The sequence below is a fragment of the Panthera leo genome, chromosome A3, assembly GCF_018350215.1.
Source record: "Panthera leo isolate Ple1 chromosome A3, P.leo_Ple1_pat1.1, whole genome shotgun sequence".
NCBI classification, from domain to species: Eukaryota; Metazoa; Chordata; class Mammalia; order Carnivora; family Felidae; genus Panthera; species Panthera leo.
The window spans coordinates 40,511,276-40,526,951 of NC_056681.1; the positions used below are offsets into that span (position 1 = coordinate 40,511,276).

The 15,676-nt window shown below is 36.2% G+C and overlaps 1 protein-coding gene across 1 annotated transcript in view; it reads left to right on the top strand.

The window, feature by feature from the left end:
• Positions 1–15,676, top strand: part of MACROD2 (mono-ADP ribosylhydrolase 2) — a 2,023,701-nt gene that overhangs the window by 1,254,797 nt on the left and 753,228 nt on the right. The window contains exon 6 of the mRNA XM_042931649.1: positions 12,029–12,150. Coding sequence (XP_042787583.1) covers positions 12,029–12,150 — 122 coding nt within the window. The remainder of the gene's footprint in view (positions 1–12,028; positions 12,151–15,676) is intronic.

Below are 15,676 nucleotides of genomic sequence, written 5' to 3' on the forward strand. Positions count from 1 at the left end.
TAAAAATTCTATAACTCACAGAAAAGTTGAAGCAGAGAAATACCATTTCTTAACAAGTCCTATACATCTGGTTTTCCCTATACATTTGAGAGAGATCACTGTTTCTTCAAATGTGAGGACCAGGCAAGTAGTTGGAGATGTCCTTTTTGCATTAGGAAAGGACAGTTACACTTAATTACTTAATTCTTTTTTTTAATATGAAATTTACTGTCAAATTGGTTTCTATACAACACTCAGTGCTCATCCCAACAGGTGCCCTCCTTAATACCCATTACCCACCCACCCCTCCCCTCCCATCCCCCATCAACCCTCAGTTTCTTCTCAGTTTTTAAGAGTCTCTTATGGTTTGGCTCCCTCCCTCTCTAACTTTTTTTTTTCTCCTTCCCCTCCCCCATTGTCTTCTGTTAAGTTTCTCACATGTGGATCCTGAGAAACTTAATTACTTAATTCTTGCCCAACAAGAAACTCCACTGTAGCAGTTCTCAAAGTGTAGTCCACGGACCCCTCTTTCAGGAGGTTTGTAAGGTCAATACGATGTCCATATTATACTCAAAAGTTATTTACATTTCTTATCCTCTTTCTGTCTTGAGTATGAAGTACAGCTTTCCAGAGGCTACATGACATGTGATAACGTCATTTTCCTGATAGTTAAGATGTACGAGCTTTTGTTTTTTTGTGTGATAGATATATCCACTGAAACAAAAGCTCTTTTGGGTCTTTAGTTATTATTAAGAATGTAAAGAGGTCTTAAAATCAAGAAGTTTGAAAACAACTCCTATTGCACAATGAGCCAACCATCACTGAGAGGCAGGTGGGAATGTAGACTGATCTGGAATCAGGGCAATATAAGCCAGCCTATTGTGCTCATGCTAAAGCACTCATTGTGGAAATGCCCAGTGAAATTATCCTTATTATTTAAATCTTTGTCATTCTTACCCTCTCTTAACCTTGGTTCATATTGTTGAATTTGTATAAATGAACTCATGAAAAATGTAGCCTCACATATAGAAATTTCTACATATTCTTTCTTTTAGAATCTATGTTAAATGAATTCTGTCCTTCTCATTTTTTTTTCTAAATACAAGTGTTCCTTTACAAAATTAAGTGTAGAGCCTGGTGTGGGTGTGTATACCATGAAAACAGAACCAAAATGAGAGTGTAAATGTACAGTACACATATAGTCTGGAGCTGTTTTCTGAATGCACTGGCCTCAGAGAGATACTAAGCCTGGTTTATTTTGATGGAGAGGTAGGTTCATTATACCCAGATGTCACTTTTGAAAGAAATATGAACAGTGATTTATAATTTTTGAGAAAATATGTAGAGAATCTATCATTTTCCATTTTGTGATTTGAGAGCTAAAACCAGTCTCTAGAACAAAGCAAATTTATTCCAAAATTAGCAGTATGCAGATGAGGGAAATGACACATTTAAAAAATGCATTTATTTAGTTATCTCTTGCAAAAAAAGGCAAAGGAGTCACCACACTTTTTTTCCCCCTACAGAAAGTCTTTGGAAAAAAATCTCATAGCTTTTGTTGGAGTGTAATGGTGTTAAGAATCTTTTTTATCAGCTGTTGTGAACTTATTAGGAAACTTTTGATCAGACTATGCTGAGTCTTTCTGTGAAGAAACAAATTCTCAGTTCCATAAAAATGTATGTTGAATGATATGAACCAGTATAACTACATTCCATTGTTTGCTCTGTCTAGACTGGCCATTCTACCTCATTGTTTTCTCTAATCCAGTATATCATCTCTGATTACATCAATTGTATCAGGCCAACTTTTATTTAATCACCCACAAATTCACTAATTATTCATTAAGCAACTGTTCCCATAGAGTTCTTGGCTTTGTGGGAAACTCAGACATAGATTTGTCATGTTCCCTGCAGTGGAGTCTCTACATGAAGACAGGAAATACAGAATCATAGCATTGCAGAATTAGAAAGAATCTTGGAGCACATATAATCATATTTGATTGCCTCCCCTGACAGGAAATGCCCTGTCTCCTCAGGAAGAATATCATATTATTAGAGAGCTCTGACTGATGGAATATTATTAGTTGTGTGTACAGAAATGTTGATGTTAAAAATCATGTATATGGTCAAACATAAGTGATATTGGAGACAATGAAAGAAGAAGTAAGTTGAAAATTAGTTCATGCAGTAGTGTCCATGGATCAGATCTTTAGTGAAAATAAATTCTCTTTGGGTTTCATGGACTGGAAAGGATTTTGAAAGGCAAAGATGCAGGGGCTCTCTTGACACCAGAAAGTTCTGGAGTCAGAAAAGCACAAGACCTGTTTTGTAAGAGTGAATGGAGCAATTGCCCTATGTATGTGGCACACAGTGGATTCTCAGTGAATATTTATTTATCGAATAAAGGACAACATTAATGACTGAGTGCATGATTGTAGAAGAATTTGTCTTGTCCAGACTCATGTTGGTAAGGGAGCTATAAAGGAAGGCTGATGACAAGCAAGCACATGCAACCATAGCATCACTTGTGTGTCCTGATGTTGACCCCACCACACACTTTCCTCCTAGCCTAGATTTTGCATTAGTAGAATTACCCTATAGTGGGGGATGAGGGGTGGAGGGGGGATGACTAACATTCACTTATTTTTACCCATTATGTAGGATTCTTAAACCCTACTTTCCCCTCGCATCTTAAAAAAAAGTGCTGGTTTTGCATCTCTCTCTCTCTCTGAAAAGGCTGCAAATTGTCCATCCCTTGAACCAGAATAAAGACATTATTATCTTCCTTGAAAAAAGTCATATTGTCTATCTGGACCTCCACCTCCTCTCACCCCTGCTACTGAAGCATTAGAAATGCCATGTATTTGACTCACTTCCTTCTAAGATGTGTTCTTTTTTGGTTCATTCTAACATGATGTGAAATGTTAGACTTTTGCAGATAATTCAGCTTCCCACAGCCTTTATGAGACGCCTCTCTGTTGGAAATAACACTATTGTAATGCAGATGCCCCCAATACCCTGTGGAATCTCAAAGATTCTATAAATGGCTGACCACAGGATATCCCTTTTACACAAATTTCAATCCCTTATTGAAAATGGACCCTTATGTATAGGGATCCAGTTGAAACAGGAGACAGCCTCATCAGCAAGATCAACCATAAATAGATTTTTGGCAGAAGAGGGAGAGCCAATAAACTATTAAAGATGAGCTTTGCCTCTTCCTTCCTTCCTTCCTTCCTTCATTTATTTGTTTATTTATTTATTAACATATAGGATAATATTTTAGTGGAAATTGCTCAAATAACATTTGATAATTTAAGCCCCACAATTTAAGCTTAAAACCTCACAACTTTAAAGTCAATGAAGCATGAAACATACTGTCAGCACATGATGTCCAAAACGTGGCAACATCATCACATTTACATGTAAAAATAGGAGCAAACTTCAAGTTGACCTGGGTGTATTCATTAATCTTTGGCAGTGCATTCTGTATGCTTTTATCAGCTGCAAAATACAAACGTTTTTTAGCTACTGTGTATTTAATCTTAGACACAGACATCTTATTTGTTTTAAAAAAATTAATGTTTATTTATTTTTGAGAGAGAGAGAGAGAGAGCGAATGGGGGAGAAGCAGAGAGAGAGGGAGACACAGAATCCAAAGCAGGCTCTAGGCTCTGAGCTGTCAGCATAGAGCCCAACACAGGACTCAAAACTCACAGGCTGCAAGATCATGACCTGAGCTGAAGTTGGATGCTTAACAGACGGAACCACCCAGGTGCTCCATCACAGACATCTTATTGAGGGAACCATATAGTTCCAAGGAGGCTAGGAGAGGTAAACCAAAACTCTTTCTAACTAAAAACAGTGAAAAGAAATAGTTAACTCACAGACTCAAAGGAAAAGGGACTAGAAAATAACACTGCAAGTGGTAGTTTGTCCCAAACTCATGCAAACAGCTGGATGACTATAGTCCTTCTGGGCACAGAAAGAAATCCATCATGCAGCTGAAGAAGTGTATGAGAGAATAACCCAAACTTAGAAACCTGCAGGGGGATAGTTGAGTACATTCTAACTGATGTCCGTTGCAGATTGAAAAGGAACATCTTATGGACAATTGATTGTTTCTTGAAATATAACAAAAACAAGTTTTGAAAATGTGTATATGAAAACATTGACCTATATGGAGAGGAAAGGCAGCATTTACTTCATAAGGCTATCAGGTGGTAATTCAATTTCCCATTTACAGAACTTCAAGTGTGCTGTTCCAGGTCATAGAGTGGTGGTGCTTATCATATAAATTGGCCAATAAGATTTACAAATAGTACCTTTAGTGCTTGGATATGTGGTTGTATCTTTAGAAAAGAAAATCAATTTAATTCTGTGCATTGGTTTTCTCCTTAAAATTCATGCAATTTGAATATGATTGACAGGGCACAGCATCATTATGCAGTCTGTTAGATGGACCGATTATGCTTATGAATACAAGAGTGGAGTGAATGAAAGCAACATGTAATTGATTCTACACTGGTCTGACTGTTCATTAACAGTTTGAATGTAGCACAGTCGCTTCTCAAATGGGAAAGGATGAGAGCAAACTATATGTGCTCTCTCATTTGTTTTAAAATTCATTATGCTAATATTTTTTCACAGAATATCTTTGCTGATTTTTTTTCTTTTTCTTTTCTTTTTTTTTTTTCCTTTTTGCCAAGGATAAATCTGATTGAACCTTTGTAAATAATTCTACTGCTTTCAATACTTATTTGGCATTCCAATCACACATTTTTCAATTTACACTTTTGGAAATGAAAGTGTGCTGTCCCCTGCACCCCCGTCAAAGAAAACCTCTCCTAGTCCCCTCTTCTATATAGTTCAGACTAATTTCCCAGGACAAAATTAGGTGGGGGAATGCAAGGTGGTGGTTATAGCTTCAAAACAAAAGAGGTGATTTATAGGCTGATTGATTTTTGAAATAGATGAGGAAAAACAGCTTTCATTTGTCTTGCCACACTGTAGTCTGATAAAGCACAAAAGGGCTTGCCATCTCATTTTCCATACCTCTTCAAGGGCTTGCATTTGAAACATTGATTAAATGTACAAATTGCATTGCTGTTTTCTAGGCTTTCCTCCCTTGTGTAAGAAAGGACTTCAAAGGCATGAAGGCTGCATATCCTTTCTTGAATGAGAAGCTGGGCATTTCAGGGAAATCAAAATCGCATACCTTTATCGCTCACAGGGAGATATGATGCTGATTCTATAGCAGCCATTCCTTCCCTTTCCTTTGCTCACAACTTCCTGCCAGACTTTAGCACAGAAGAAGTAACTAAACTAGTGTGGGGCCAGGAAGTTCTACATAGGAGCTATAGTTACACTGTGATCTCCAAATTAGATTATATTTACAACTAATAAACGTATCAATCTCATATCCCAATCTTTCTCTAGCTTTGACTTTTATTAAATAAGCAGCTGACTTTTTAAGAGAATAGGTCTGAGAAGATACTAGAATAGAATTTTTTTTTTTATGATGAGAACTTTTAAGATTTACTTTCTTAGCTACTTTAATACATGCAGTATAGTATTATAAACGGTAGTCACAATGCTGTACATTACATCCCCAGGACTTGTTTATTTAACAGCTGTAAGTTTGTACCTTTTGACCCCGTTCACCCAATTTTGCCACTCCACCCATGCCCCAAACCTCTACCTCTGGCAACCACTGATATGTTTTTTGTTTCTATGAGCTTGGGTTTGTTATTGTTGTACTGTTTATAGATTCTACATAAAAGTGAAATTACAGGGGCACCTGGGTGGCTCAGTTGGTTGAGCATCTGACTTCTGCTTAGGTCATGATCTCTCAGTTCCTGAGTTTGAGCCCCACATCAGGCTCGCTGCTGTCAGTGCAGAGCCTGCTTCAGATCTTCTGTCCCCCTCTTCTTGCCCCTCCCCCCTCTTGTACTCTCAAAAATAAATAAACATTTATTTAAAAAAGTGAAATTACATGACGTTTTCCTTTCTCCGTCTGACCTATTTCACTTATCATAAGGTTCTCAAGGATCATCCATGTTGTTGAAAATGGCAGGATTCTTTTTTTCTTTTTTATGGCTTAATAATATCATATATATATATATATACACATACACACACACACACACACACACACCACATTTTCTTTATCCATTCATCCATTTTGGACACTTAGATCAAAAATGCTGCAATGAACATGAGGTGCAGTTGTATTTTTCAGTTTATGTTTTCATCTCCTTCAAATAAATATTCAGTAGTGGAATTGCTGGGTCATATGGTAGTTCTAGTTTTAATTTTTTGAAGAATCCCTACTCTTTTCTATAATAGCTGCATGGAAATAGATTTAATTATATCGGCCTTTTCTATAGTTTCTAATATATCTACCATAAGACTTTTTAAAAACATGCTAACCAAAATAAAGTCCAAGTGTCTGGGGAAGTCCTGTGATGTGGCCATTTTAAAATATGCTCATAAATTCTTTGTTATTCCTACCATCTGTGTCTCCACTTGAAATGGGTGGAATTGTGTGATGCTTGCAACCAATAGGGATAGTAGTAGTGATTCTGTGTGACTCCCAAGGTTGGGTGAAGAAGGGCGACGTAACTTCCACCACTGGTACACTTGCTTTTGGAATGATGAGCTGTCATGTGAGCAGTCCATCTACTCTGAGGCTGCCTTGTTGTGAGGCACCCCAGACTAGCCCATATGGAGACTCCTCGAGACTACATGAAGAAGGAGAGATGCTAGTCCAGCTCTTAGCTTCCATAGCCCCCAGTGTTCCACTGCCACCCATGGGCTGACAGCAACCCTGTGAGAGACCCTAAACCAGCTGCCTTAGCTGGGCCCTTCAGAATTTCGCACCCAGAGAAATCAAAAGAAATGATAAAATGGCTGTTAACTGTCTTAAGCCACCATGTTTTGGGGTAGTTCGTATTTGTTTGTTTTTGGGTTTTTGTTGTTGTTTTGGTTTGGTTTGGTTTTGGTTTGTTTTGTTTTTATGTAATAGTTAACCAAACTATGAAGTTAAAGTAATGGGATCCATGGTAAAAATGTCAACTTTTATATTTACAGATGTATGCCATTTCCTCAAATAAGTAGTCACCTTAGGGAAACTTTATTTATAATCAGATTGTCATTGTGATATTGTATCTCCCCACATTGATGTGTATTATTCTGCCACTCTGGTTCCCTGAACAAGGTAAAATGATTAAATTTTCTATATTGTCCTTTTCATTTCTAAAAATTCTTGGCTATTTATTTAAAATTATTTGGTTACTGAGATATCTAAGATGTATATCCCTGTACTACATTTTCACTGTAAAGTATCTGGAATTCACTTTGTGTATTAAAACTGTAGTGAAACTTTAAAGATAGATACTAGACATATAGGAGAAAAATCCCCTTTGGTCCATCATTTAAACCCTACTTTTATCTGAAAATAATTGCTTTATATAAAGAGATTATTGAGAGAGCAAAATAATAAAGATGTTAAATCCCTTGGAGTTGTATCTTTTTAATTTAAGAGCACATTCATATTTGTAGTGATATAAGATCATCTTTATAAAGCACAGTAACAGTCCTTGTATGTTATAGTGATATGGTAGATGGGATCCAGGAACATGGTTTAATAAACCATCTACCCTTTGTTTTAATGCCCTATGTAATTATTAAATATGTAATGTATCCATATAATTTGAATGTAAAACATATATCTAACAAGTAAACATTAAAACTCTCCTCATATTTGCCTCCATCTTTGCAGTTTTTATCACTAGCCTGGTAGAAAACCACTGTTATTAATTGCTTGTTAATGCTTCCAGAGATATTTTATGCAGGTATAGCTAAAAGAAACATGTATTCTTTCCTTCACCTGTGGGGTATTTTTACACTAATGGTAGCATACTAATTATACTTTTTTTGCATATTTTTTAACTTAGTAATACATCTTGGATACCTGTTAATATCCACATACAAATACCTTTGTTGCTCTTTTCACAGAAGCATAATATTTCATTGTATAAAGTACAATTATTTTACTAGTCTCTGTTGATGGATATTTAGGTTGTTTCCAATGTTTGGCTATTATATACAGTGTTGCAGTAAATGACCTGTATAAATGCCATTTTGCATATGAGTAAGCATATTATATACAATACCTTCCTAGAAATAGAACTATTGGATCAAAATGAATCTACATTTATAATTTTGATAGGAATGTTTAAAACACTGTCTCTGGGGATGGGACCAATTTGTACTTTAGTTGTATAAGCATGTTTGAGAAACTTGAACCATGACTGGTGCTCATTTATTTGTATAAGAATGAATTAAACTACTTAGAATCTATAGATCAATTCTTAATAGGCAAAGAGAAGAGGAATTGCATTTGAGAGCAGCAAAGAATCTTAGAGGCCGTCTTATTCAACTCCTTCTTTTAGCTTTGGAGAGGGAAACACAAAGAGTGACTTGTCTGAGGTTATGCAGCTGATTAGTGACAGATCTGGCGCTTCTGACTTATAATTGGATCTTAGGACTTAATGTGTAGTATGCTTGCCACATCAGAGCAGAGATGACGACTGTCATTCCTGCCTGTGTGTTCAAGATGTCTTGGATGCTGGTGGTTGTTGTTGGTGGTGGTGGTGGTAGTGATTGAGCCCCTGCATGCATCAGAAGTCAAATTAAACATTTCTGTTTACATGATCTTATTTATACCAAGGGATCCACATATTCATGTACCAGTGAAAGCATTGTCTATGGATTGAATTCATATATCTCACATATATGTGTCCACTATCAAGATGCTATTGTGTTTAATAAAATGTAAATTAATGCAAAGCATCATTGACATAATAGCTGTTTGTCTCTAACTTATTTGCAATCAATGGATTTTGAAACTACTGTCGTGAAAGGGTAGTCTATAATATTTTTTATATGTAAACAGGATCCTTAATACTCACAAAGCTTGCAAGCTGCTTAAGGTTTCTTGTGACTGCCCAGCTATCATTCTGTACTCCACCTGGCTCCATTACAAAGTCTATTATTAATGATGTCCACATCACAGCAGAAACCACAGAGATCATCTGAGCAGCTTATTTGTTTTATGGATAAGGAACCCAAGGCAGGGACCAGTGAAAAGATGGCTTCATCTGGGGCACTTGGCAAGTCAGGGCTGGAGCTGGAATTGGAAAGATGACCTCCTGACCGAGTTTTATAACAGGAAAAGAGGAACTTGTCAGTGTAGAAGAGTCACTCCTAAGTGCTATGAACAATTAAAATAATGAAGGAAATTTATTTTTGAGCTTCACTTTGATTTGCCTCCAGCTTTGTGGATCTGAGAGGTCATCGTGTTGGTCGATAATAACACTTGATCTTGGATGTTGTAAGTTTAATATAGAGCATAAAATACAGAGATCAATATTTTCATGTTGAGGAGGAAGCTCATTGATTGGCTGCTTGTCTTCAGACTTTTAAATTAAATAGAAAACTATAAAAATGGAATAAATAATTTTTTCATAAATTCCATTTGTTATGTGGACAATGATGTCTAAAGTAAAAAGCAAAGAAAAATGATTCTTTAAAATGTCACTATTTCCTCCTTTTATGATCTCTCTCTCTCTCTCTCTCTCTCTCTCTCTTTCCCCTTCCCATTAATGCCTCTAAGCCCTGTTTTTACTTGGCTCAAGTAGACACATCTTTATGATCCCAGATACGAGGCACTTATTATTGACCCTCTCCATCCATAAAATAAGGAAACCAAGGTCATATTCAATCGCTCCTTTATGTATTAAGTGTCTGATGTACAAAGGCAATGGGGAAGGAGGGGAACCAAAAAACACAGACTTGTCCCTCAACAATGGCAGTGAGGGTGCCAGAGTTGCCCCAGCACAACATTTCCCAAAGATAAATTGTCCCTTGAGGTACTCTGTAAAACATAGTTTTCAAGAGTCAAATGTATTCCATTTTGTATCCCTCTCATGGAGACTCACAATCCATTGTAGCATACTAAAGGTCTTAAAAGTTCTGCACTAAGGTAGCTATTTTGATGTAATTTCCCCCAGTGATTCCCAAATTTAACTGACCTTTAAATTCACATCTTATGGTACCCACTTTTGGGAAATGTTTTCTGTAGAATCCTGTGTTGTTACTCTACAGCTTTTCTACCTTTGGATTCATTAGGGGATGTAGAATATCATAGGTGGGCACAAACACGTAGTCACAAAGGGGAAAGTGAAGAAAAGCTAAATACAACCTTCCTTCTTCATCTAGCATTTACTGCAATATGGAAGCTAATGTGAAATATTCATTAAAAAATTCATGACATATGGTACAGAGCTTGTATTGCTTCAACATATACAACTCTTACTTGTTACTCTTATTACAAAAAAAATGATATCACTGTGTGCTAGGTTTTTTGTTTGTTTTGTTTTGTTTTCCTGAATATAACCTAATCTCCCTCTGTCCTCTCCTATATTGCAGCGGTCCTCACTTTAAAACCAGGTTTGCCTGTGAAAGAATATCTGCATGAATTCACTGGTGATGTTTCTGCCTATTTTGATCACAAGATATCATCTTTAATATTATCTGACAAGGGTTTAAATACTGTTTCAGAGTTAAAAGTTGAAATCAACATTTGGGGGATTTTCTCAAACATCAAGTAATATATTCAGTATTTAGCAGGCAAACAACAAAGGTTTTACCCTTAGTGACTTATTCGCTAGTGAAATGTCCTATGCAATTTAAAACTAGTCTCACTTTTGTAATGTGTTTTTGTCTTGTCATTATTGTTGAAATTAAGTGGTACTGATCAAAGTAAATGATTTCACTTCATTATATGATTTCGATAATACTAGACCAAATTTGTCTTTCTGATCAGAGGTGATTAGTCGTCGTTACTTACATCAATGAAATGGGCTAATAATCCAGATTAACAGATAAGACTGGAAAGCAGATGTTATTAGGCATTCAAATAATTTGGCTTATAATTTTAGTTCTTTCTTATGATCCTTATTGACTTTAAAACTAGAACAGTTCAGGGGTGTCTGGGTGGCTGAGTCAGTTAAGCGTCTGACTTCAGCTCAGGTCATAATCTTGTGGTTCATGAGTTTGAGCCCCGCATCTAGCTCTGTATTGACAGCTCAGAACCTGGAGCCTGCTTCAGACACTGTGTCTCCCTCTCTCTCTGACCCTCCTCTGCTCACACTCTGTCTCTCTGTCTCAAAAATAAATAAACATTAAAAAAATTTAAAAAACCCAGAACAGTTCTATTTCATTATGGTCCTAAATGTAAAAATTTATGCGTGTGTAGATATTTAAAAAATACAATGACTGGTTGATGTACAAAAAAATATATAATCTTTTGTTTTAAACATAAAGGCTGAAAGGCATAGATTGTATTTTGAAAGTTTTAATATAGTAAAAATTAGAAGCTAGGTAATTTCTAGGGAGTGTTATCCCTAGCATACCTCACTTATGTGAGGATTGGTAGGTTGCACTTTAAAACTGGTAACAATATTTTGAAGTTATTCCTTTTAGGGTAATCACTGATTGTTATAAATTATCTTGGCACATTTTCAGAAACTTGCCCTTTTTTATTATTGTGTACAATGCCTAAAACTGTTGTCTTATTTATAAGTAAAGTGATGTGTAGCAGTGGCTTTTCCCACGTCAATTCAGAATGCTCATTTTGCAGGCAATTATTTCTCAGTTTATTTCCCACCACGGATTTGTCTTTTGCCAGGGTGCCAATTATTCACATCTTGTGTTATAATCTGTCTCACTTGGATCTGACCAATAATGATGGCATAATTTACTGCTAGGGGATGCCCTTTCACAATGATCACCTTCCTGGGCAATTGTCTACTTTAAGAGGCTGTGCTATATAAAATCTTTTACCAGAGAAGCATTTGCATTATCAATATTTCTTAACTTGCTCCAGGTTCCAACACAAATACCTAAAATAAATAAAGTGCCAATTTGTGAAAAGTGAAAAACACCTTGCTTATGCTATTTCTTCTTCCTTTTGCATGTGCAGATGTCATCCACACTGTAGGACCAATAGCCAGAGGCCATATTAATGGTTCCCACAAGGAAGACCTTGCAAATTGCTATAAATCATCTCTGAAGCTGGTGAAAGAAAATAACATCCGATCAGTTGTAAGTAATTTTATGTTTCTTATTTCTTATTCATTTCAGCCTTTATAATTGTCCAAAATGACAGTAGGAAACCATTTCTAAAATTTGGAAAACTAAGGTTAAGTTTCTCAGTAAGTGATGTGGTCACTATTTTGTGTACCCTAAATATTTGCTTAATTATCCATGATGGTTTAGGATTTAACACTGTAGGATCACACAACCAGAGCCATCTCATCTACTTTCTTCCAATCATTGTGCCACTGGCTTTTGAAGAAAGTGTGTGTGTGTTTGCATTTTAACTTGAAATTTGCTGCTTTTTAAATCTGTTTGGCTCTTCTTAAACTATGCCACATCGCTTCTAAGCTTTATCCGTTTAGACAGAGTTCAAAAAAATGTGGGTCTAGTCTATTTCCTTACCAGCAGGCTGGGATGAAAGGAAGTCTCTTGGAGCTGGATTTGGAAGTATTTGTTCACCTGCTTTTCTTTTGCAACATGTCCTACGTTTATTACATATCAATTACACCAGGAAAATAAAAGTATGAGAAAAATGAGAGTGTAAATACCCAGTAGTAAATTAATTTGGGCAGAATCCCTGGGATTCTTTTCACATAGATTATAACCTTGGTGAAATGCTGGGACAGGAAAATAGTTAAACAATTGACTTCTTAGCAGGCTGAATGGATCAGCCTTGCTTAGGGGGTCACAAAATTGAAGGCTTTATTACTTGTATAAAGGAGCATTGAGAGACACATTTAGATAACCTGGGATAGTGGCTGGACTTTTCGTGCATGATTATCATTTTGAAATGTCTTTTTTAGTGCACATAGGTGAGTTTGCTTAAAATAACCAAACTTTTTTTGCAAGCTAATTTTATGGCTTTTAAACCTTTGCATAATTATTAACAGAGATGAATATTTTATTTTACTCTTTCATTTTTTATTTTTTTTCTTTAAAAATAAATCAGTAAGTAAGACCACTCTGTCTTAGAGGAGAAAGCTGAAGTTCAGACAGAATGAAGCAAAGCAAACTACTGAACCAGTAGATTTTGTTCTTTACAGCAAAATAAGGAAACTCAAAACAGGTGTGCATACACGTTTAGGGAATCATTAAAATTTTGTCAATGTGGCTTATTGATTCAAAAGGTGGGAGCTGAAATGCTTGGAAAAATGGATATGTAGAGAAGTTTCTAGCCTGGCAAATATAGACCTTGAGACCTGAAGAGAATTGGCTAATGAATTCACTGGCATCTCTAATGACCCCTTTTCTAAAGACAGGAGAAAGTAAGATGCTAGACAACTATAAATAGTGTAAAAACAGCACCCATCCTTTTAATAGGAAAAAGAAACATCCCTAACCATGATTATCTTAAGACAATCATAGCTGCTGTTATACTACGTGCCACTATTAGGTAAGAAGTGGGAGAATTATAGACTGAGTTAAATTGACATTTATGAGATGACCTACAGATGGACTGAGACTACTCTAATCATCCTGGGATTGGATGAGGTCTATCTTGATATCTTGGATGATGATTTTGAGGGCTAATTATATCTCACTTGGTGCTAAATTAGCAGGTGGTGCTAAACTAAAGTCACTTTAATATTAGTAAACAAAAATGGAGGTGGAAAATATTTGCGAAATGTGAAGCAAAATGTCAGCTAAATTAATCACATGTTATGTTATGGTTGAATGGAGTTTCTATCAAATGTCTTGTCTCTTATTCACACACAAAAATCCATTTTCCTTCCTTCCTTCCTTCCTTCCTTCCTTCCTTCCTTCCTTCCTTCCTTCTTTACCTCCTTTCCTTCTTCTCTGCCTCGCACCTTTCCTCCATGCTTCTTTCCTTTTCTTTTTTCTTTTCTTTTCTTTTCTTTTCTTTTCTTTTCTTTTCTTTTCTTTCTTTCTTCTTTCTTTCTTTCTTTCTTTCTTTCTTTCTTTCTTTCTTTCTTTCTTTCCTTCATTTCTTCTGTCCTTCCTTCCTTCCTTCCTTCCTTCAAGGAGGAAACAAGGCTTTGTATTTTATATGGAATGTCATGTTCTTGGCCAATGTTAAAAAATTATAATGCTTAAAAAATCATAATATTAATGTCATCAAATCCTCATTATGTGGGGAAAATGGAAAATTCTTAGCAACTTATTGCAACTGGATATATGTTTGATAGTGTAGGCTTATACTTTATAGACTTATTAAAATAGATAGGGAGCGATTATTGCTATAAAAAGCCTGGATATTAAGATAGAAAATAAACTTAACTTGAGCTCATTTATAATACATGTCAAAGAAAATTTCTCAAAAACCCTTTTACCAGTGCTTGCTTTACAGTTACCCCTGTGTGACCATAGGCAAGCCATGTCAACACTTCGTAGCCTCAGGAGAAAACATGTTTCATAACTTCAATTTCTACATACAAAGAATCACTAAATTATTACTGTTATCTCAGATATATCTAACTCAAGAGGCTGTTATGGGGGTCAGTTGAGATAATGGATGTAAGACAACTGGAAAAATGTAATTCTCTATCAAAGTATTTGGTAATATTACTTTAAGTATAAGTTATTTTCACATTTTATGATTTGGCAAATTTAAGAGATTGAGATCATTCTTACTTTGGCATCTATTCTGAAAGCCAGACCTCTAAACATTCATCATGTCATTTCTTGATGCTATTAAGACAGAAATAAATTATTACCAAGTATTCAGTTAGTACATTTGCAAAGGAAAAACTCAATTGTTTTCTCCCTGTGTAGGGAAAAACTTTGTTGTTGGTTTTTTTTTTGGCTTAAAAAAAATTTAAATGTTTATTTTTGAGAGAGAGAGCATGCACATGCATGAATAGGGGAGGAACAGAGAGAGAGAGAGAGAGAGAGAGAGAAAGAATATGAGTGAGGTAGCAGCAGAGAGAAAGGGGGACAGATGATATGAAACAGGATCCATGCTGACAGCAGAGAGTCCAATGTGGGGTTCAGACTCACGAACCATGAGATCATGATCTGGGCTGAAGTCGGATGCCTAACCGACTGAGCCACCCAAGCGCCCCCAAATTTTGTTCTTCTTGATTTTGTGTTTATTCCCTGTAAGTCTTCTTTTCTTTTTACACAAATCCCTTCACTTCTGGTTACCAAATATGTGGAGGTTTCTACTCATACCCAGCAATTCACTGGGCCACCTTATGGTGTCCTACATTTAATTTTGATACTAATTACCTGGCAATAGTGTCAGATCTCCTAGGTTAAGGGCCCAGTCCCAAATGGTCTGATCCCTAACCCCAGTTTTCTCCACACTTAAACCCTTCAGATGCCAGTAGCAAACTCAGTCTCTGAACCAACCAGCTATAGATACAAGGTTCCAATGACCTCCTCCTTGGGTTCAGTTAATTGCTAGAGAGGCTCACAGAACTCAAGGATATACTTGCTTACAGTTGCCAGTTTGTTAAAGGATGTGATAAAAGATATAGATGAACATCCAGGTGAACGGGTATATAGGGCAAGGTCAGGGAGGGCCCCAACTATAGGAGCTTCTGTCCCTGTGTAACTGGGGTGTTTTACC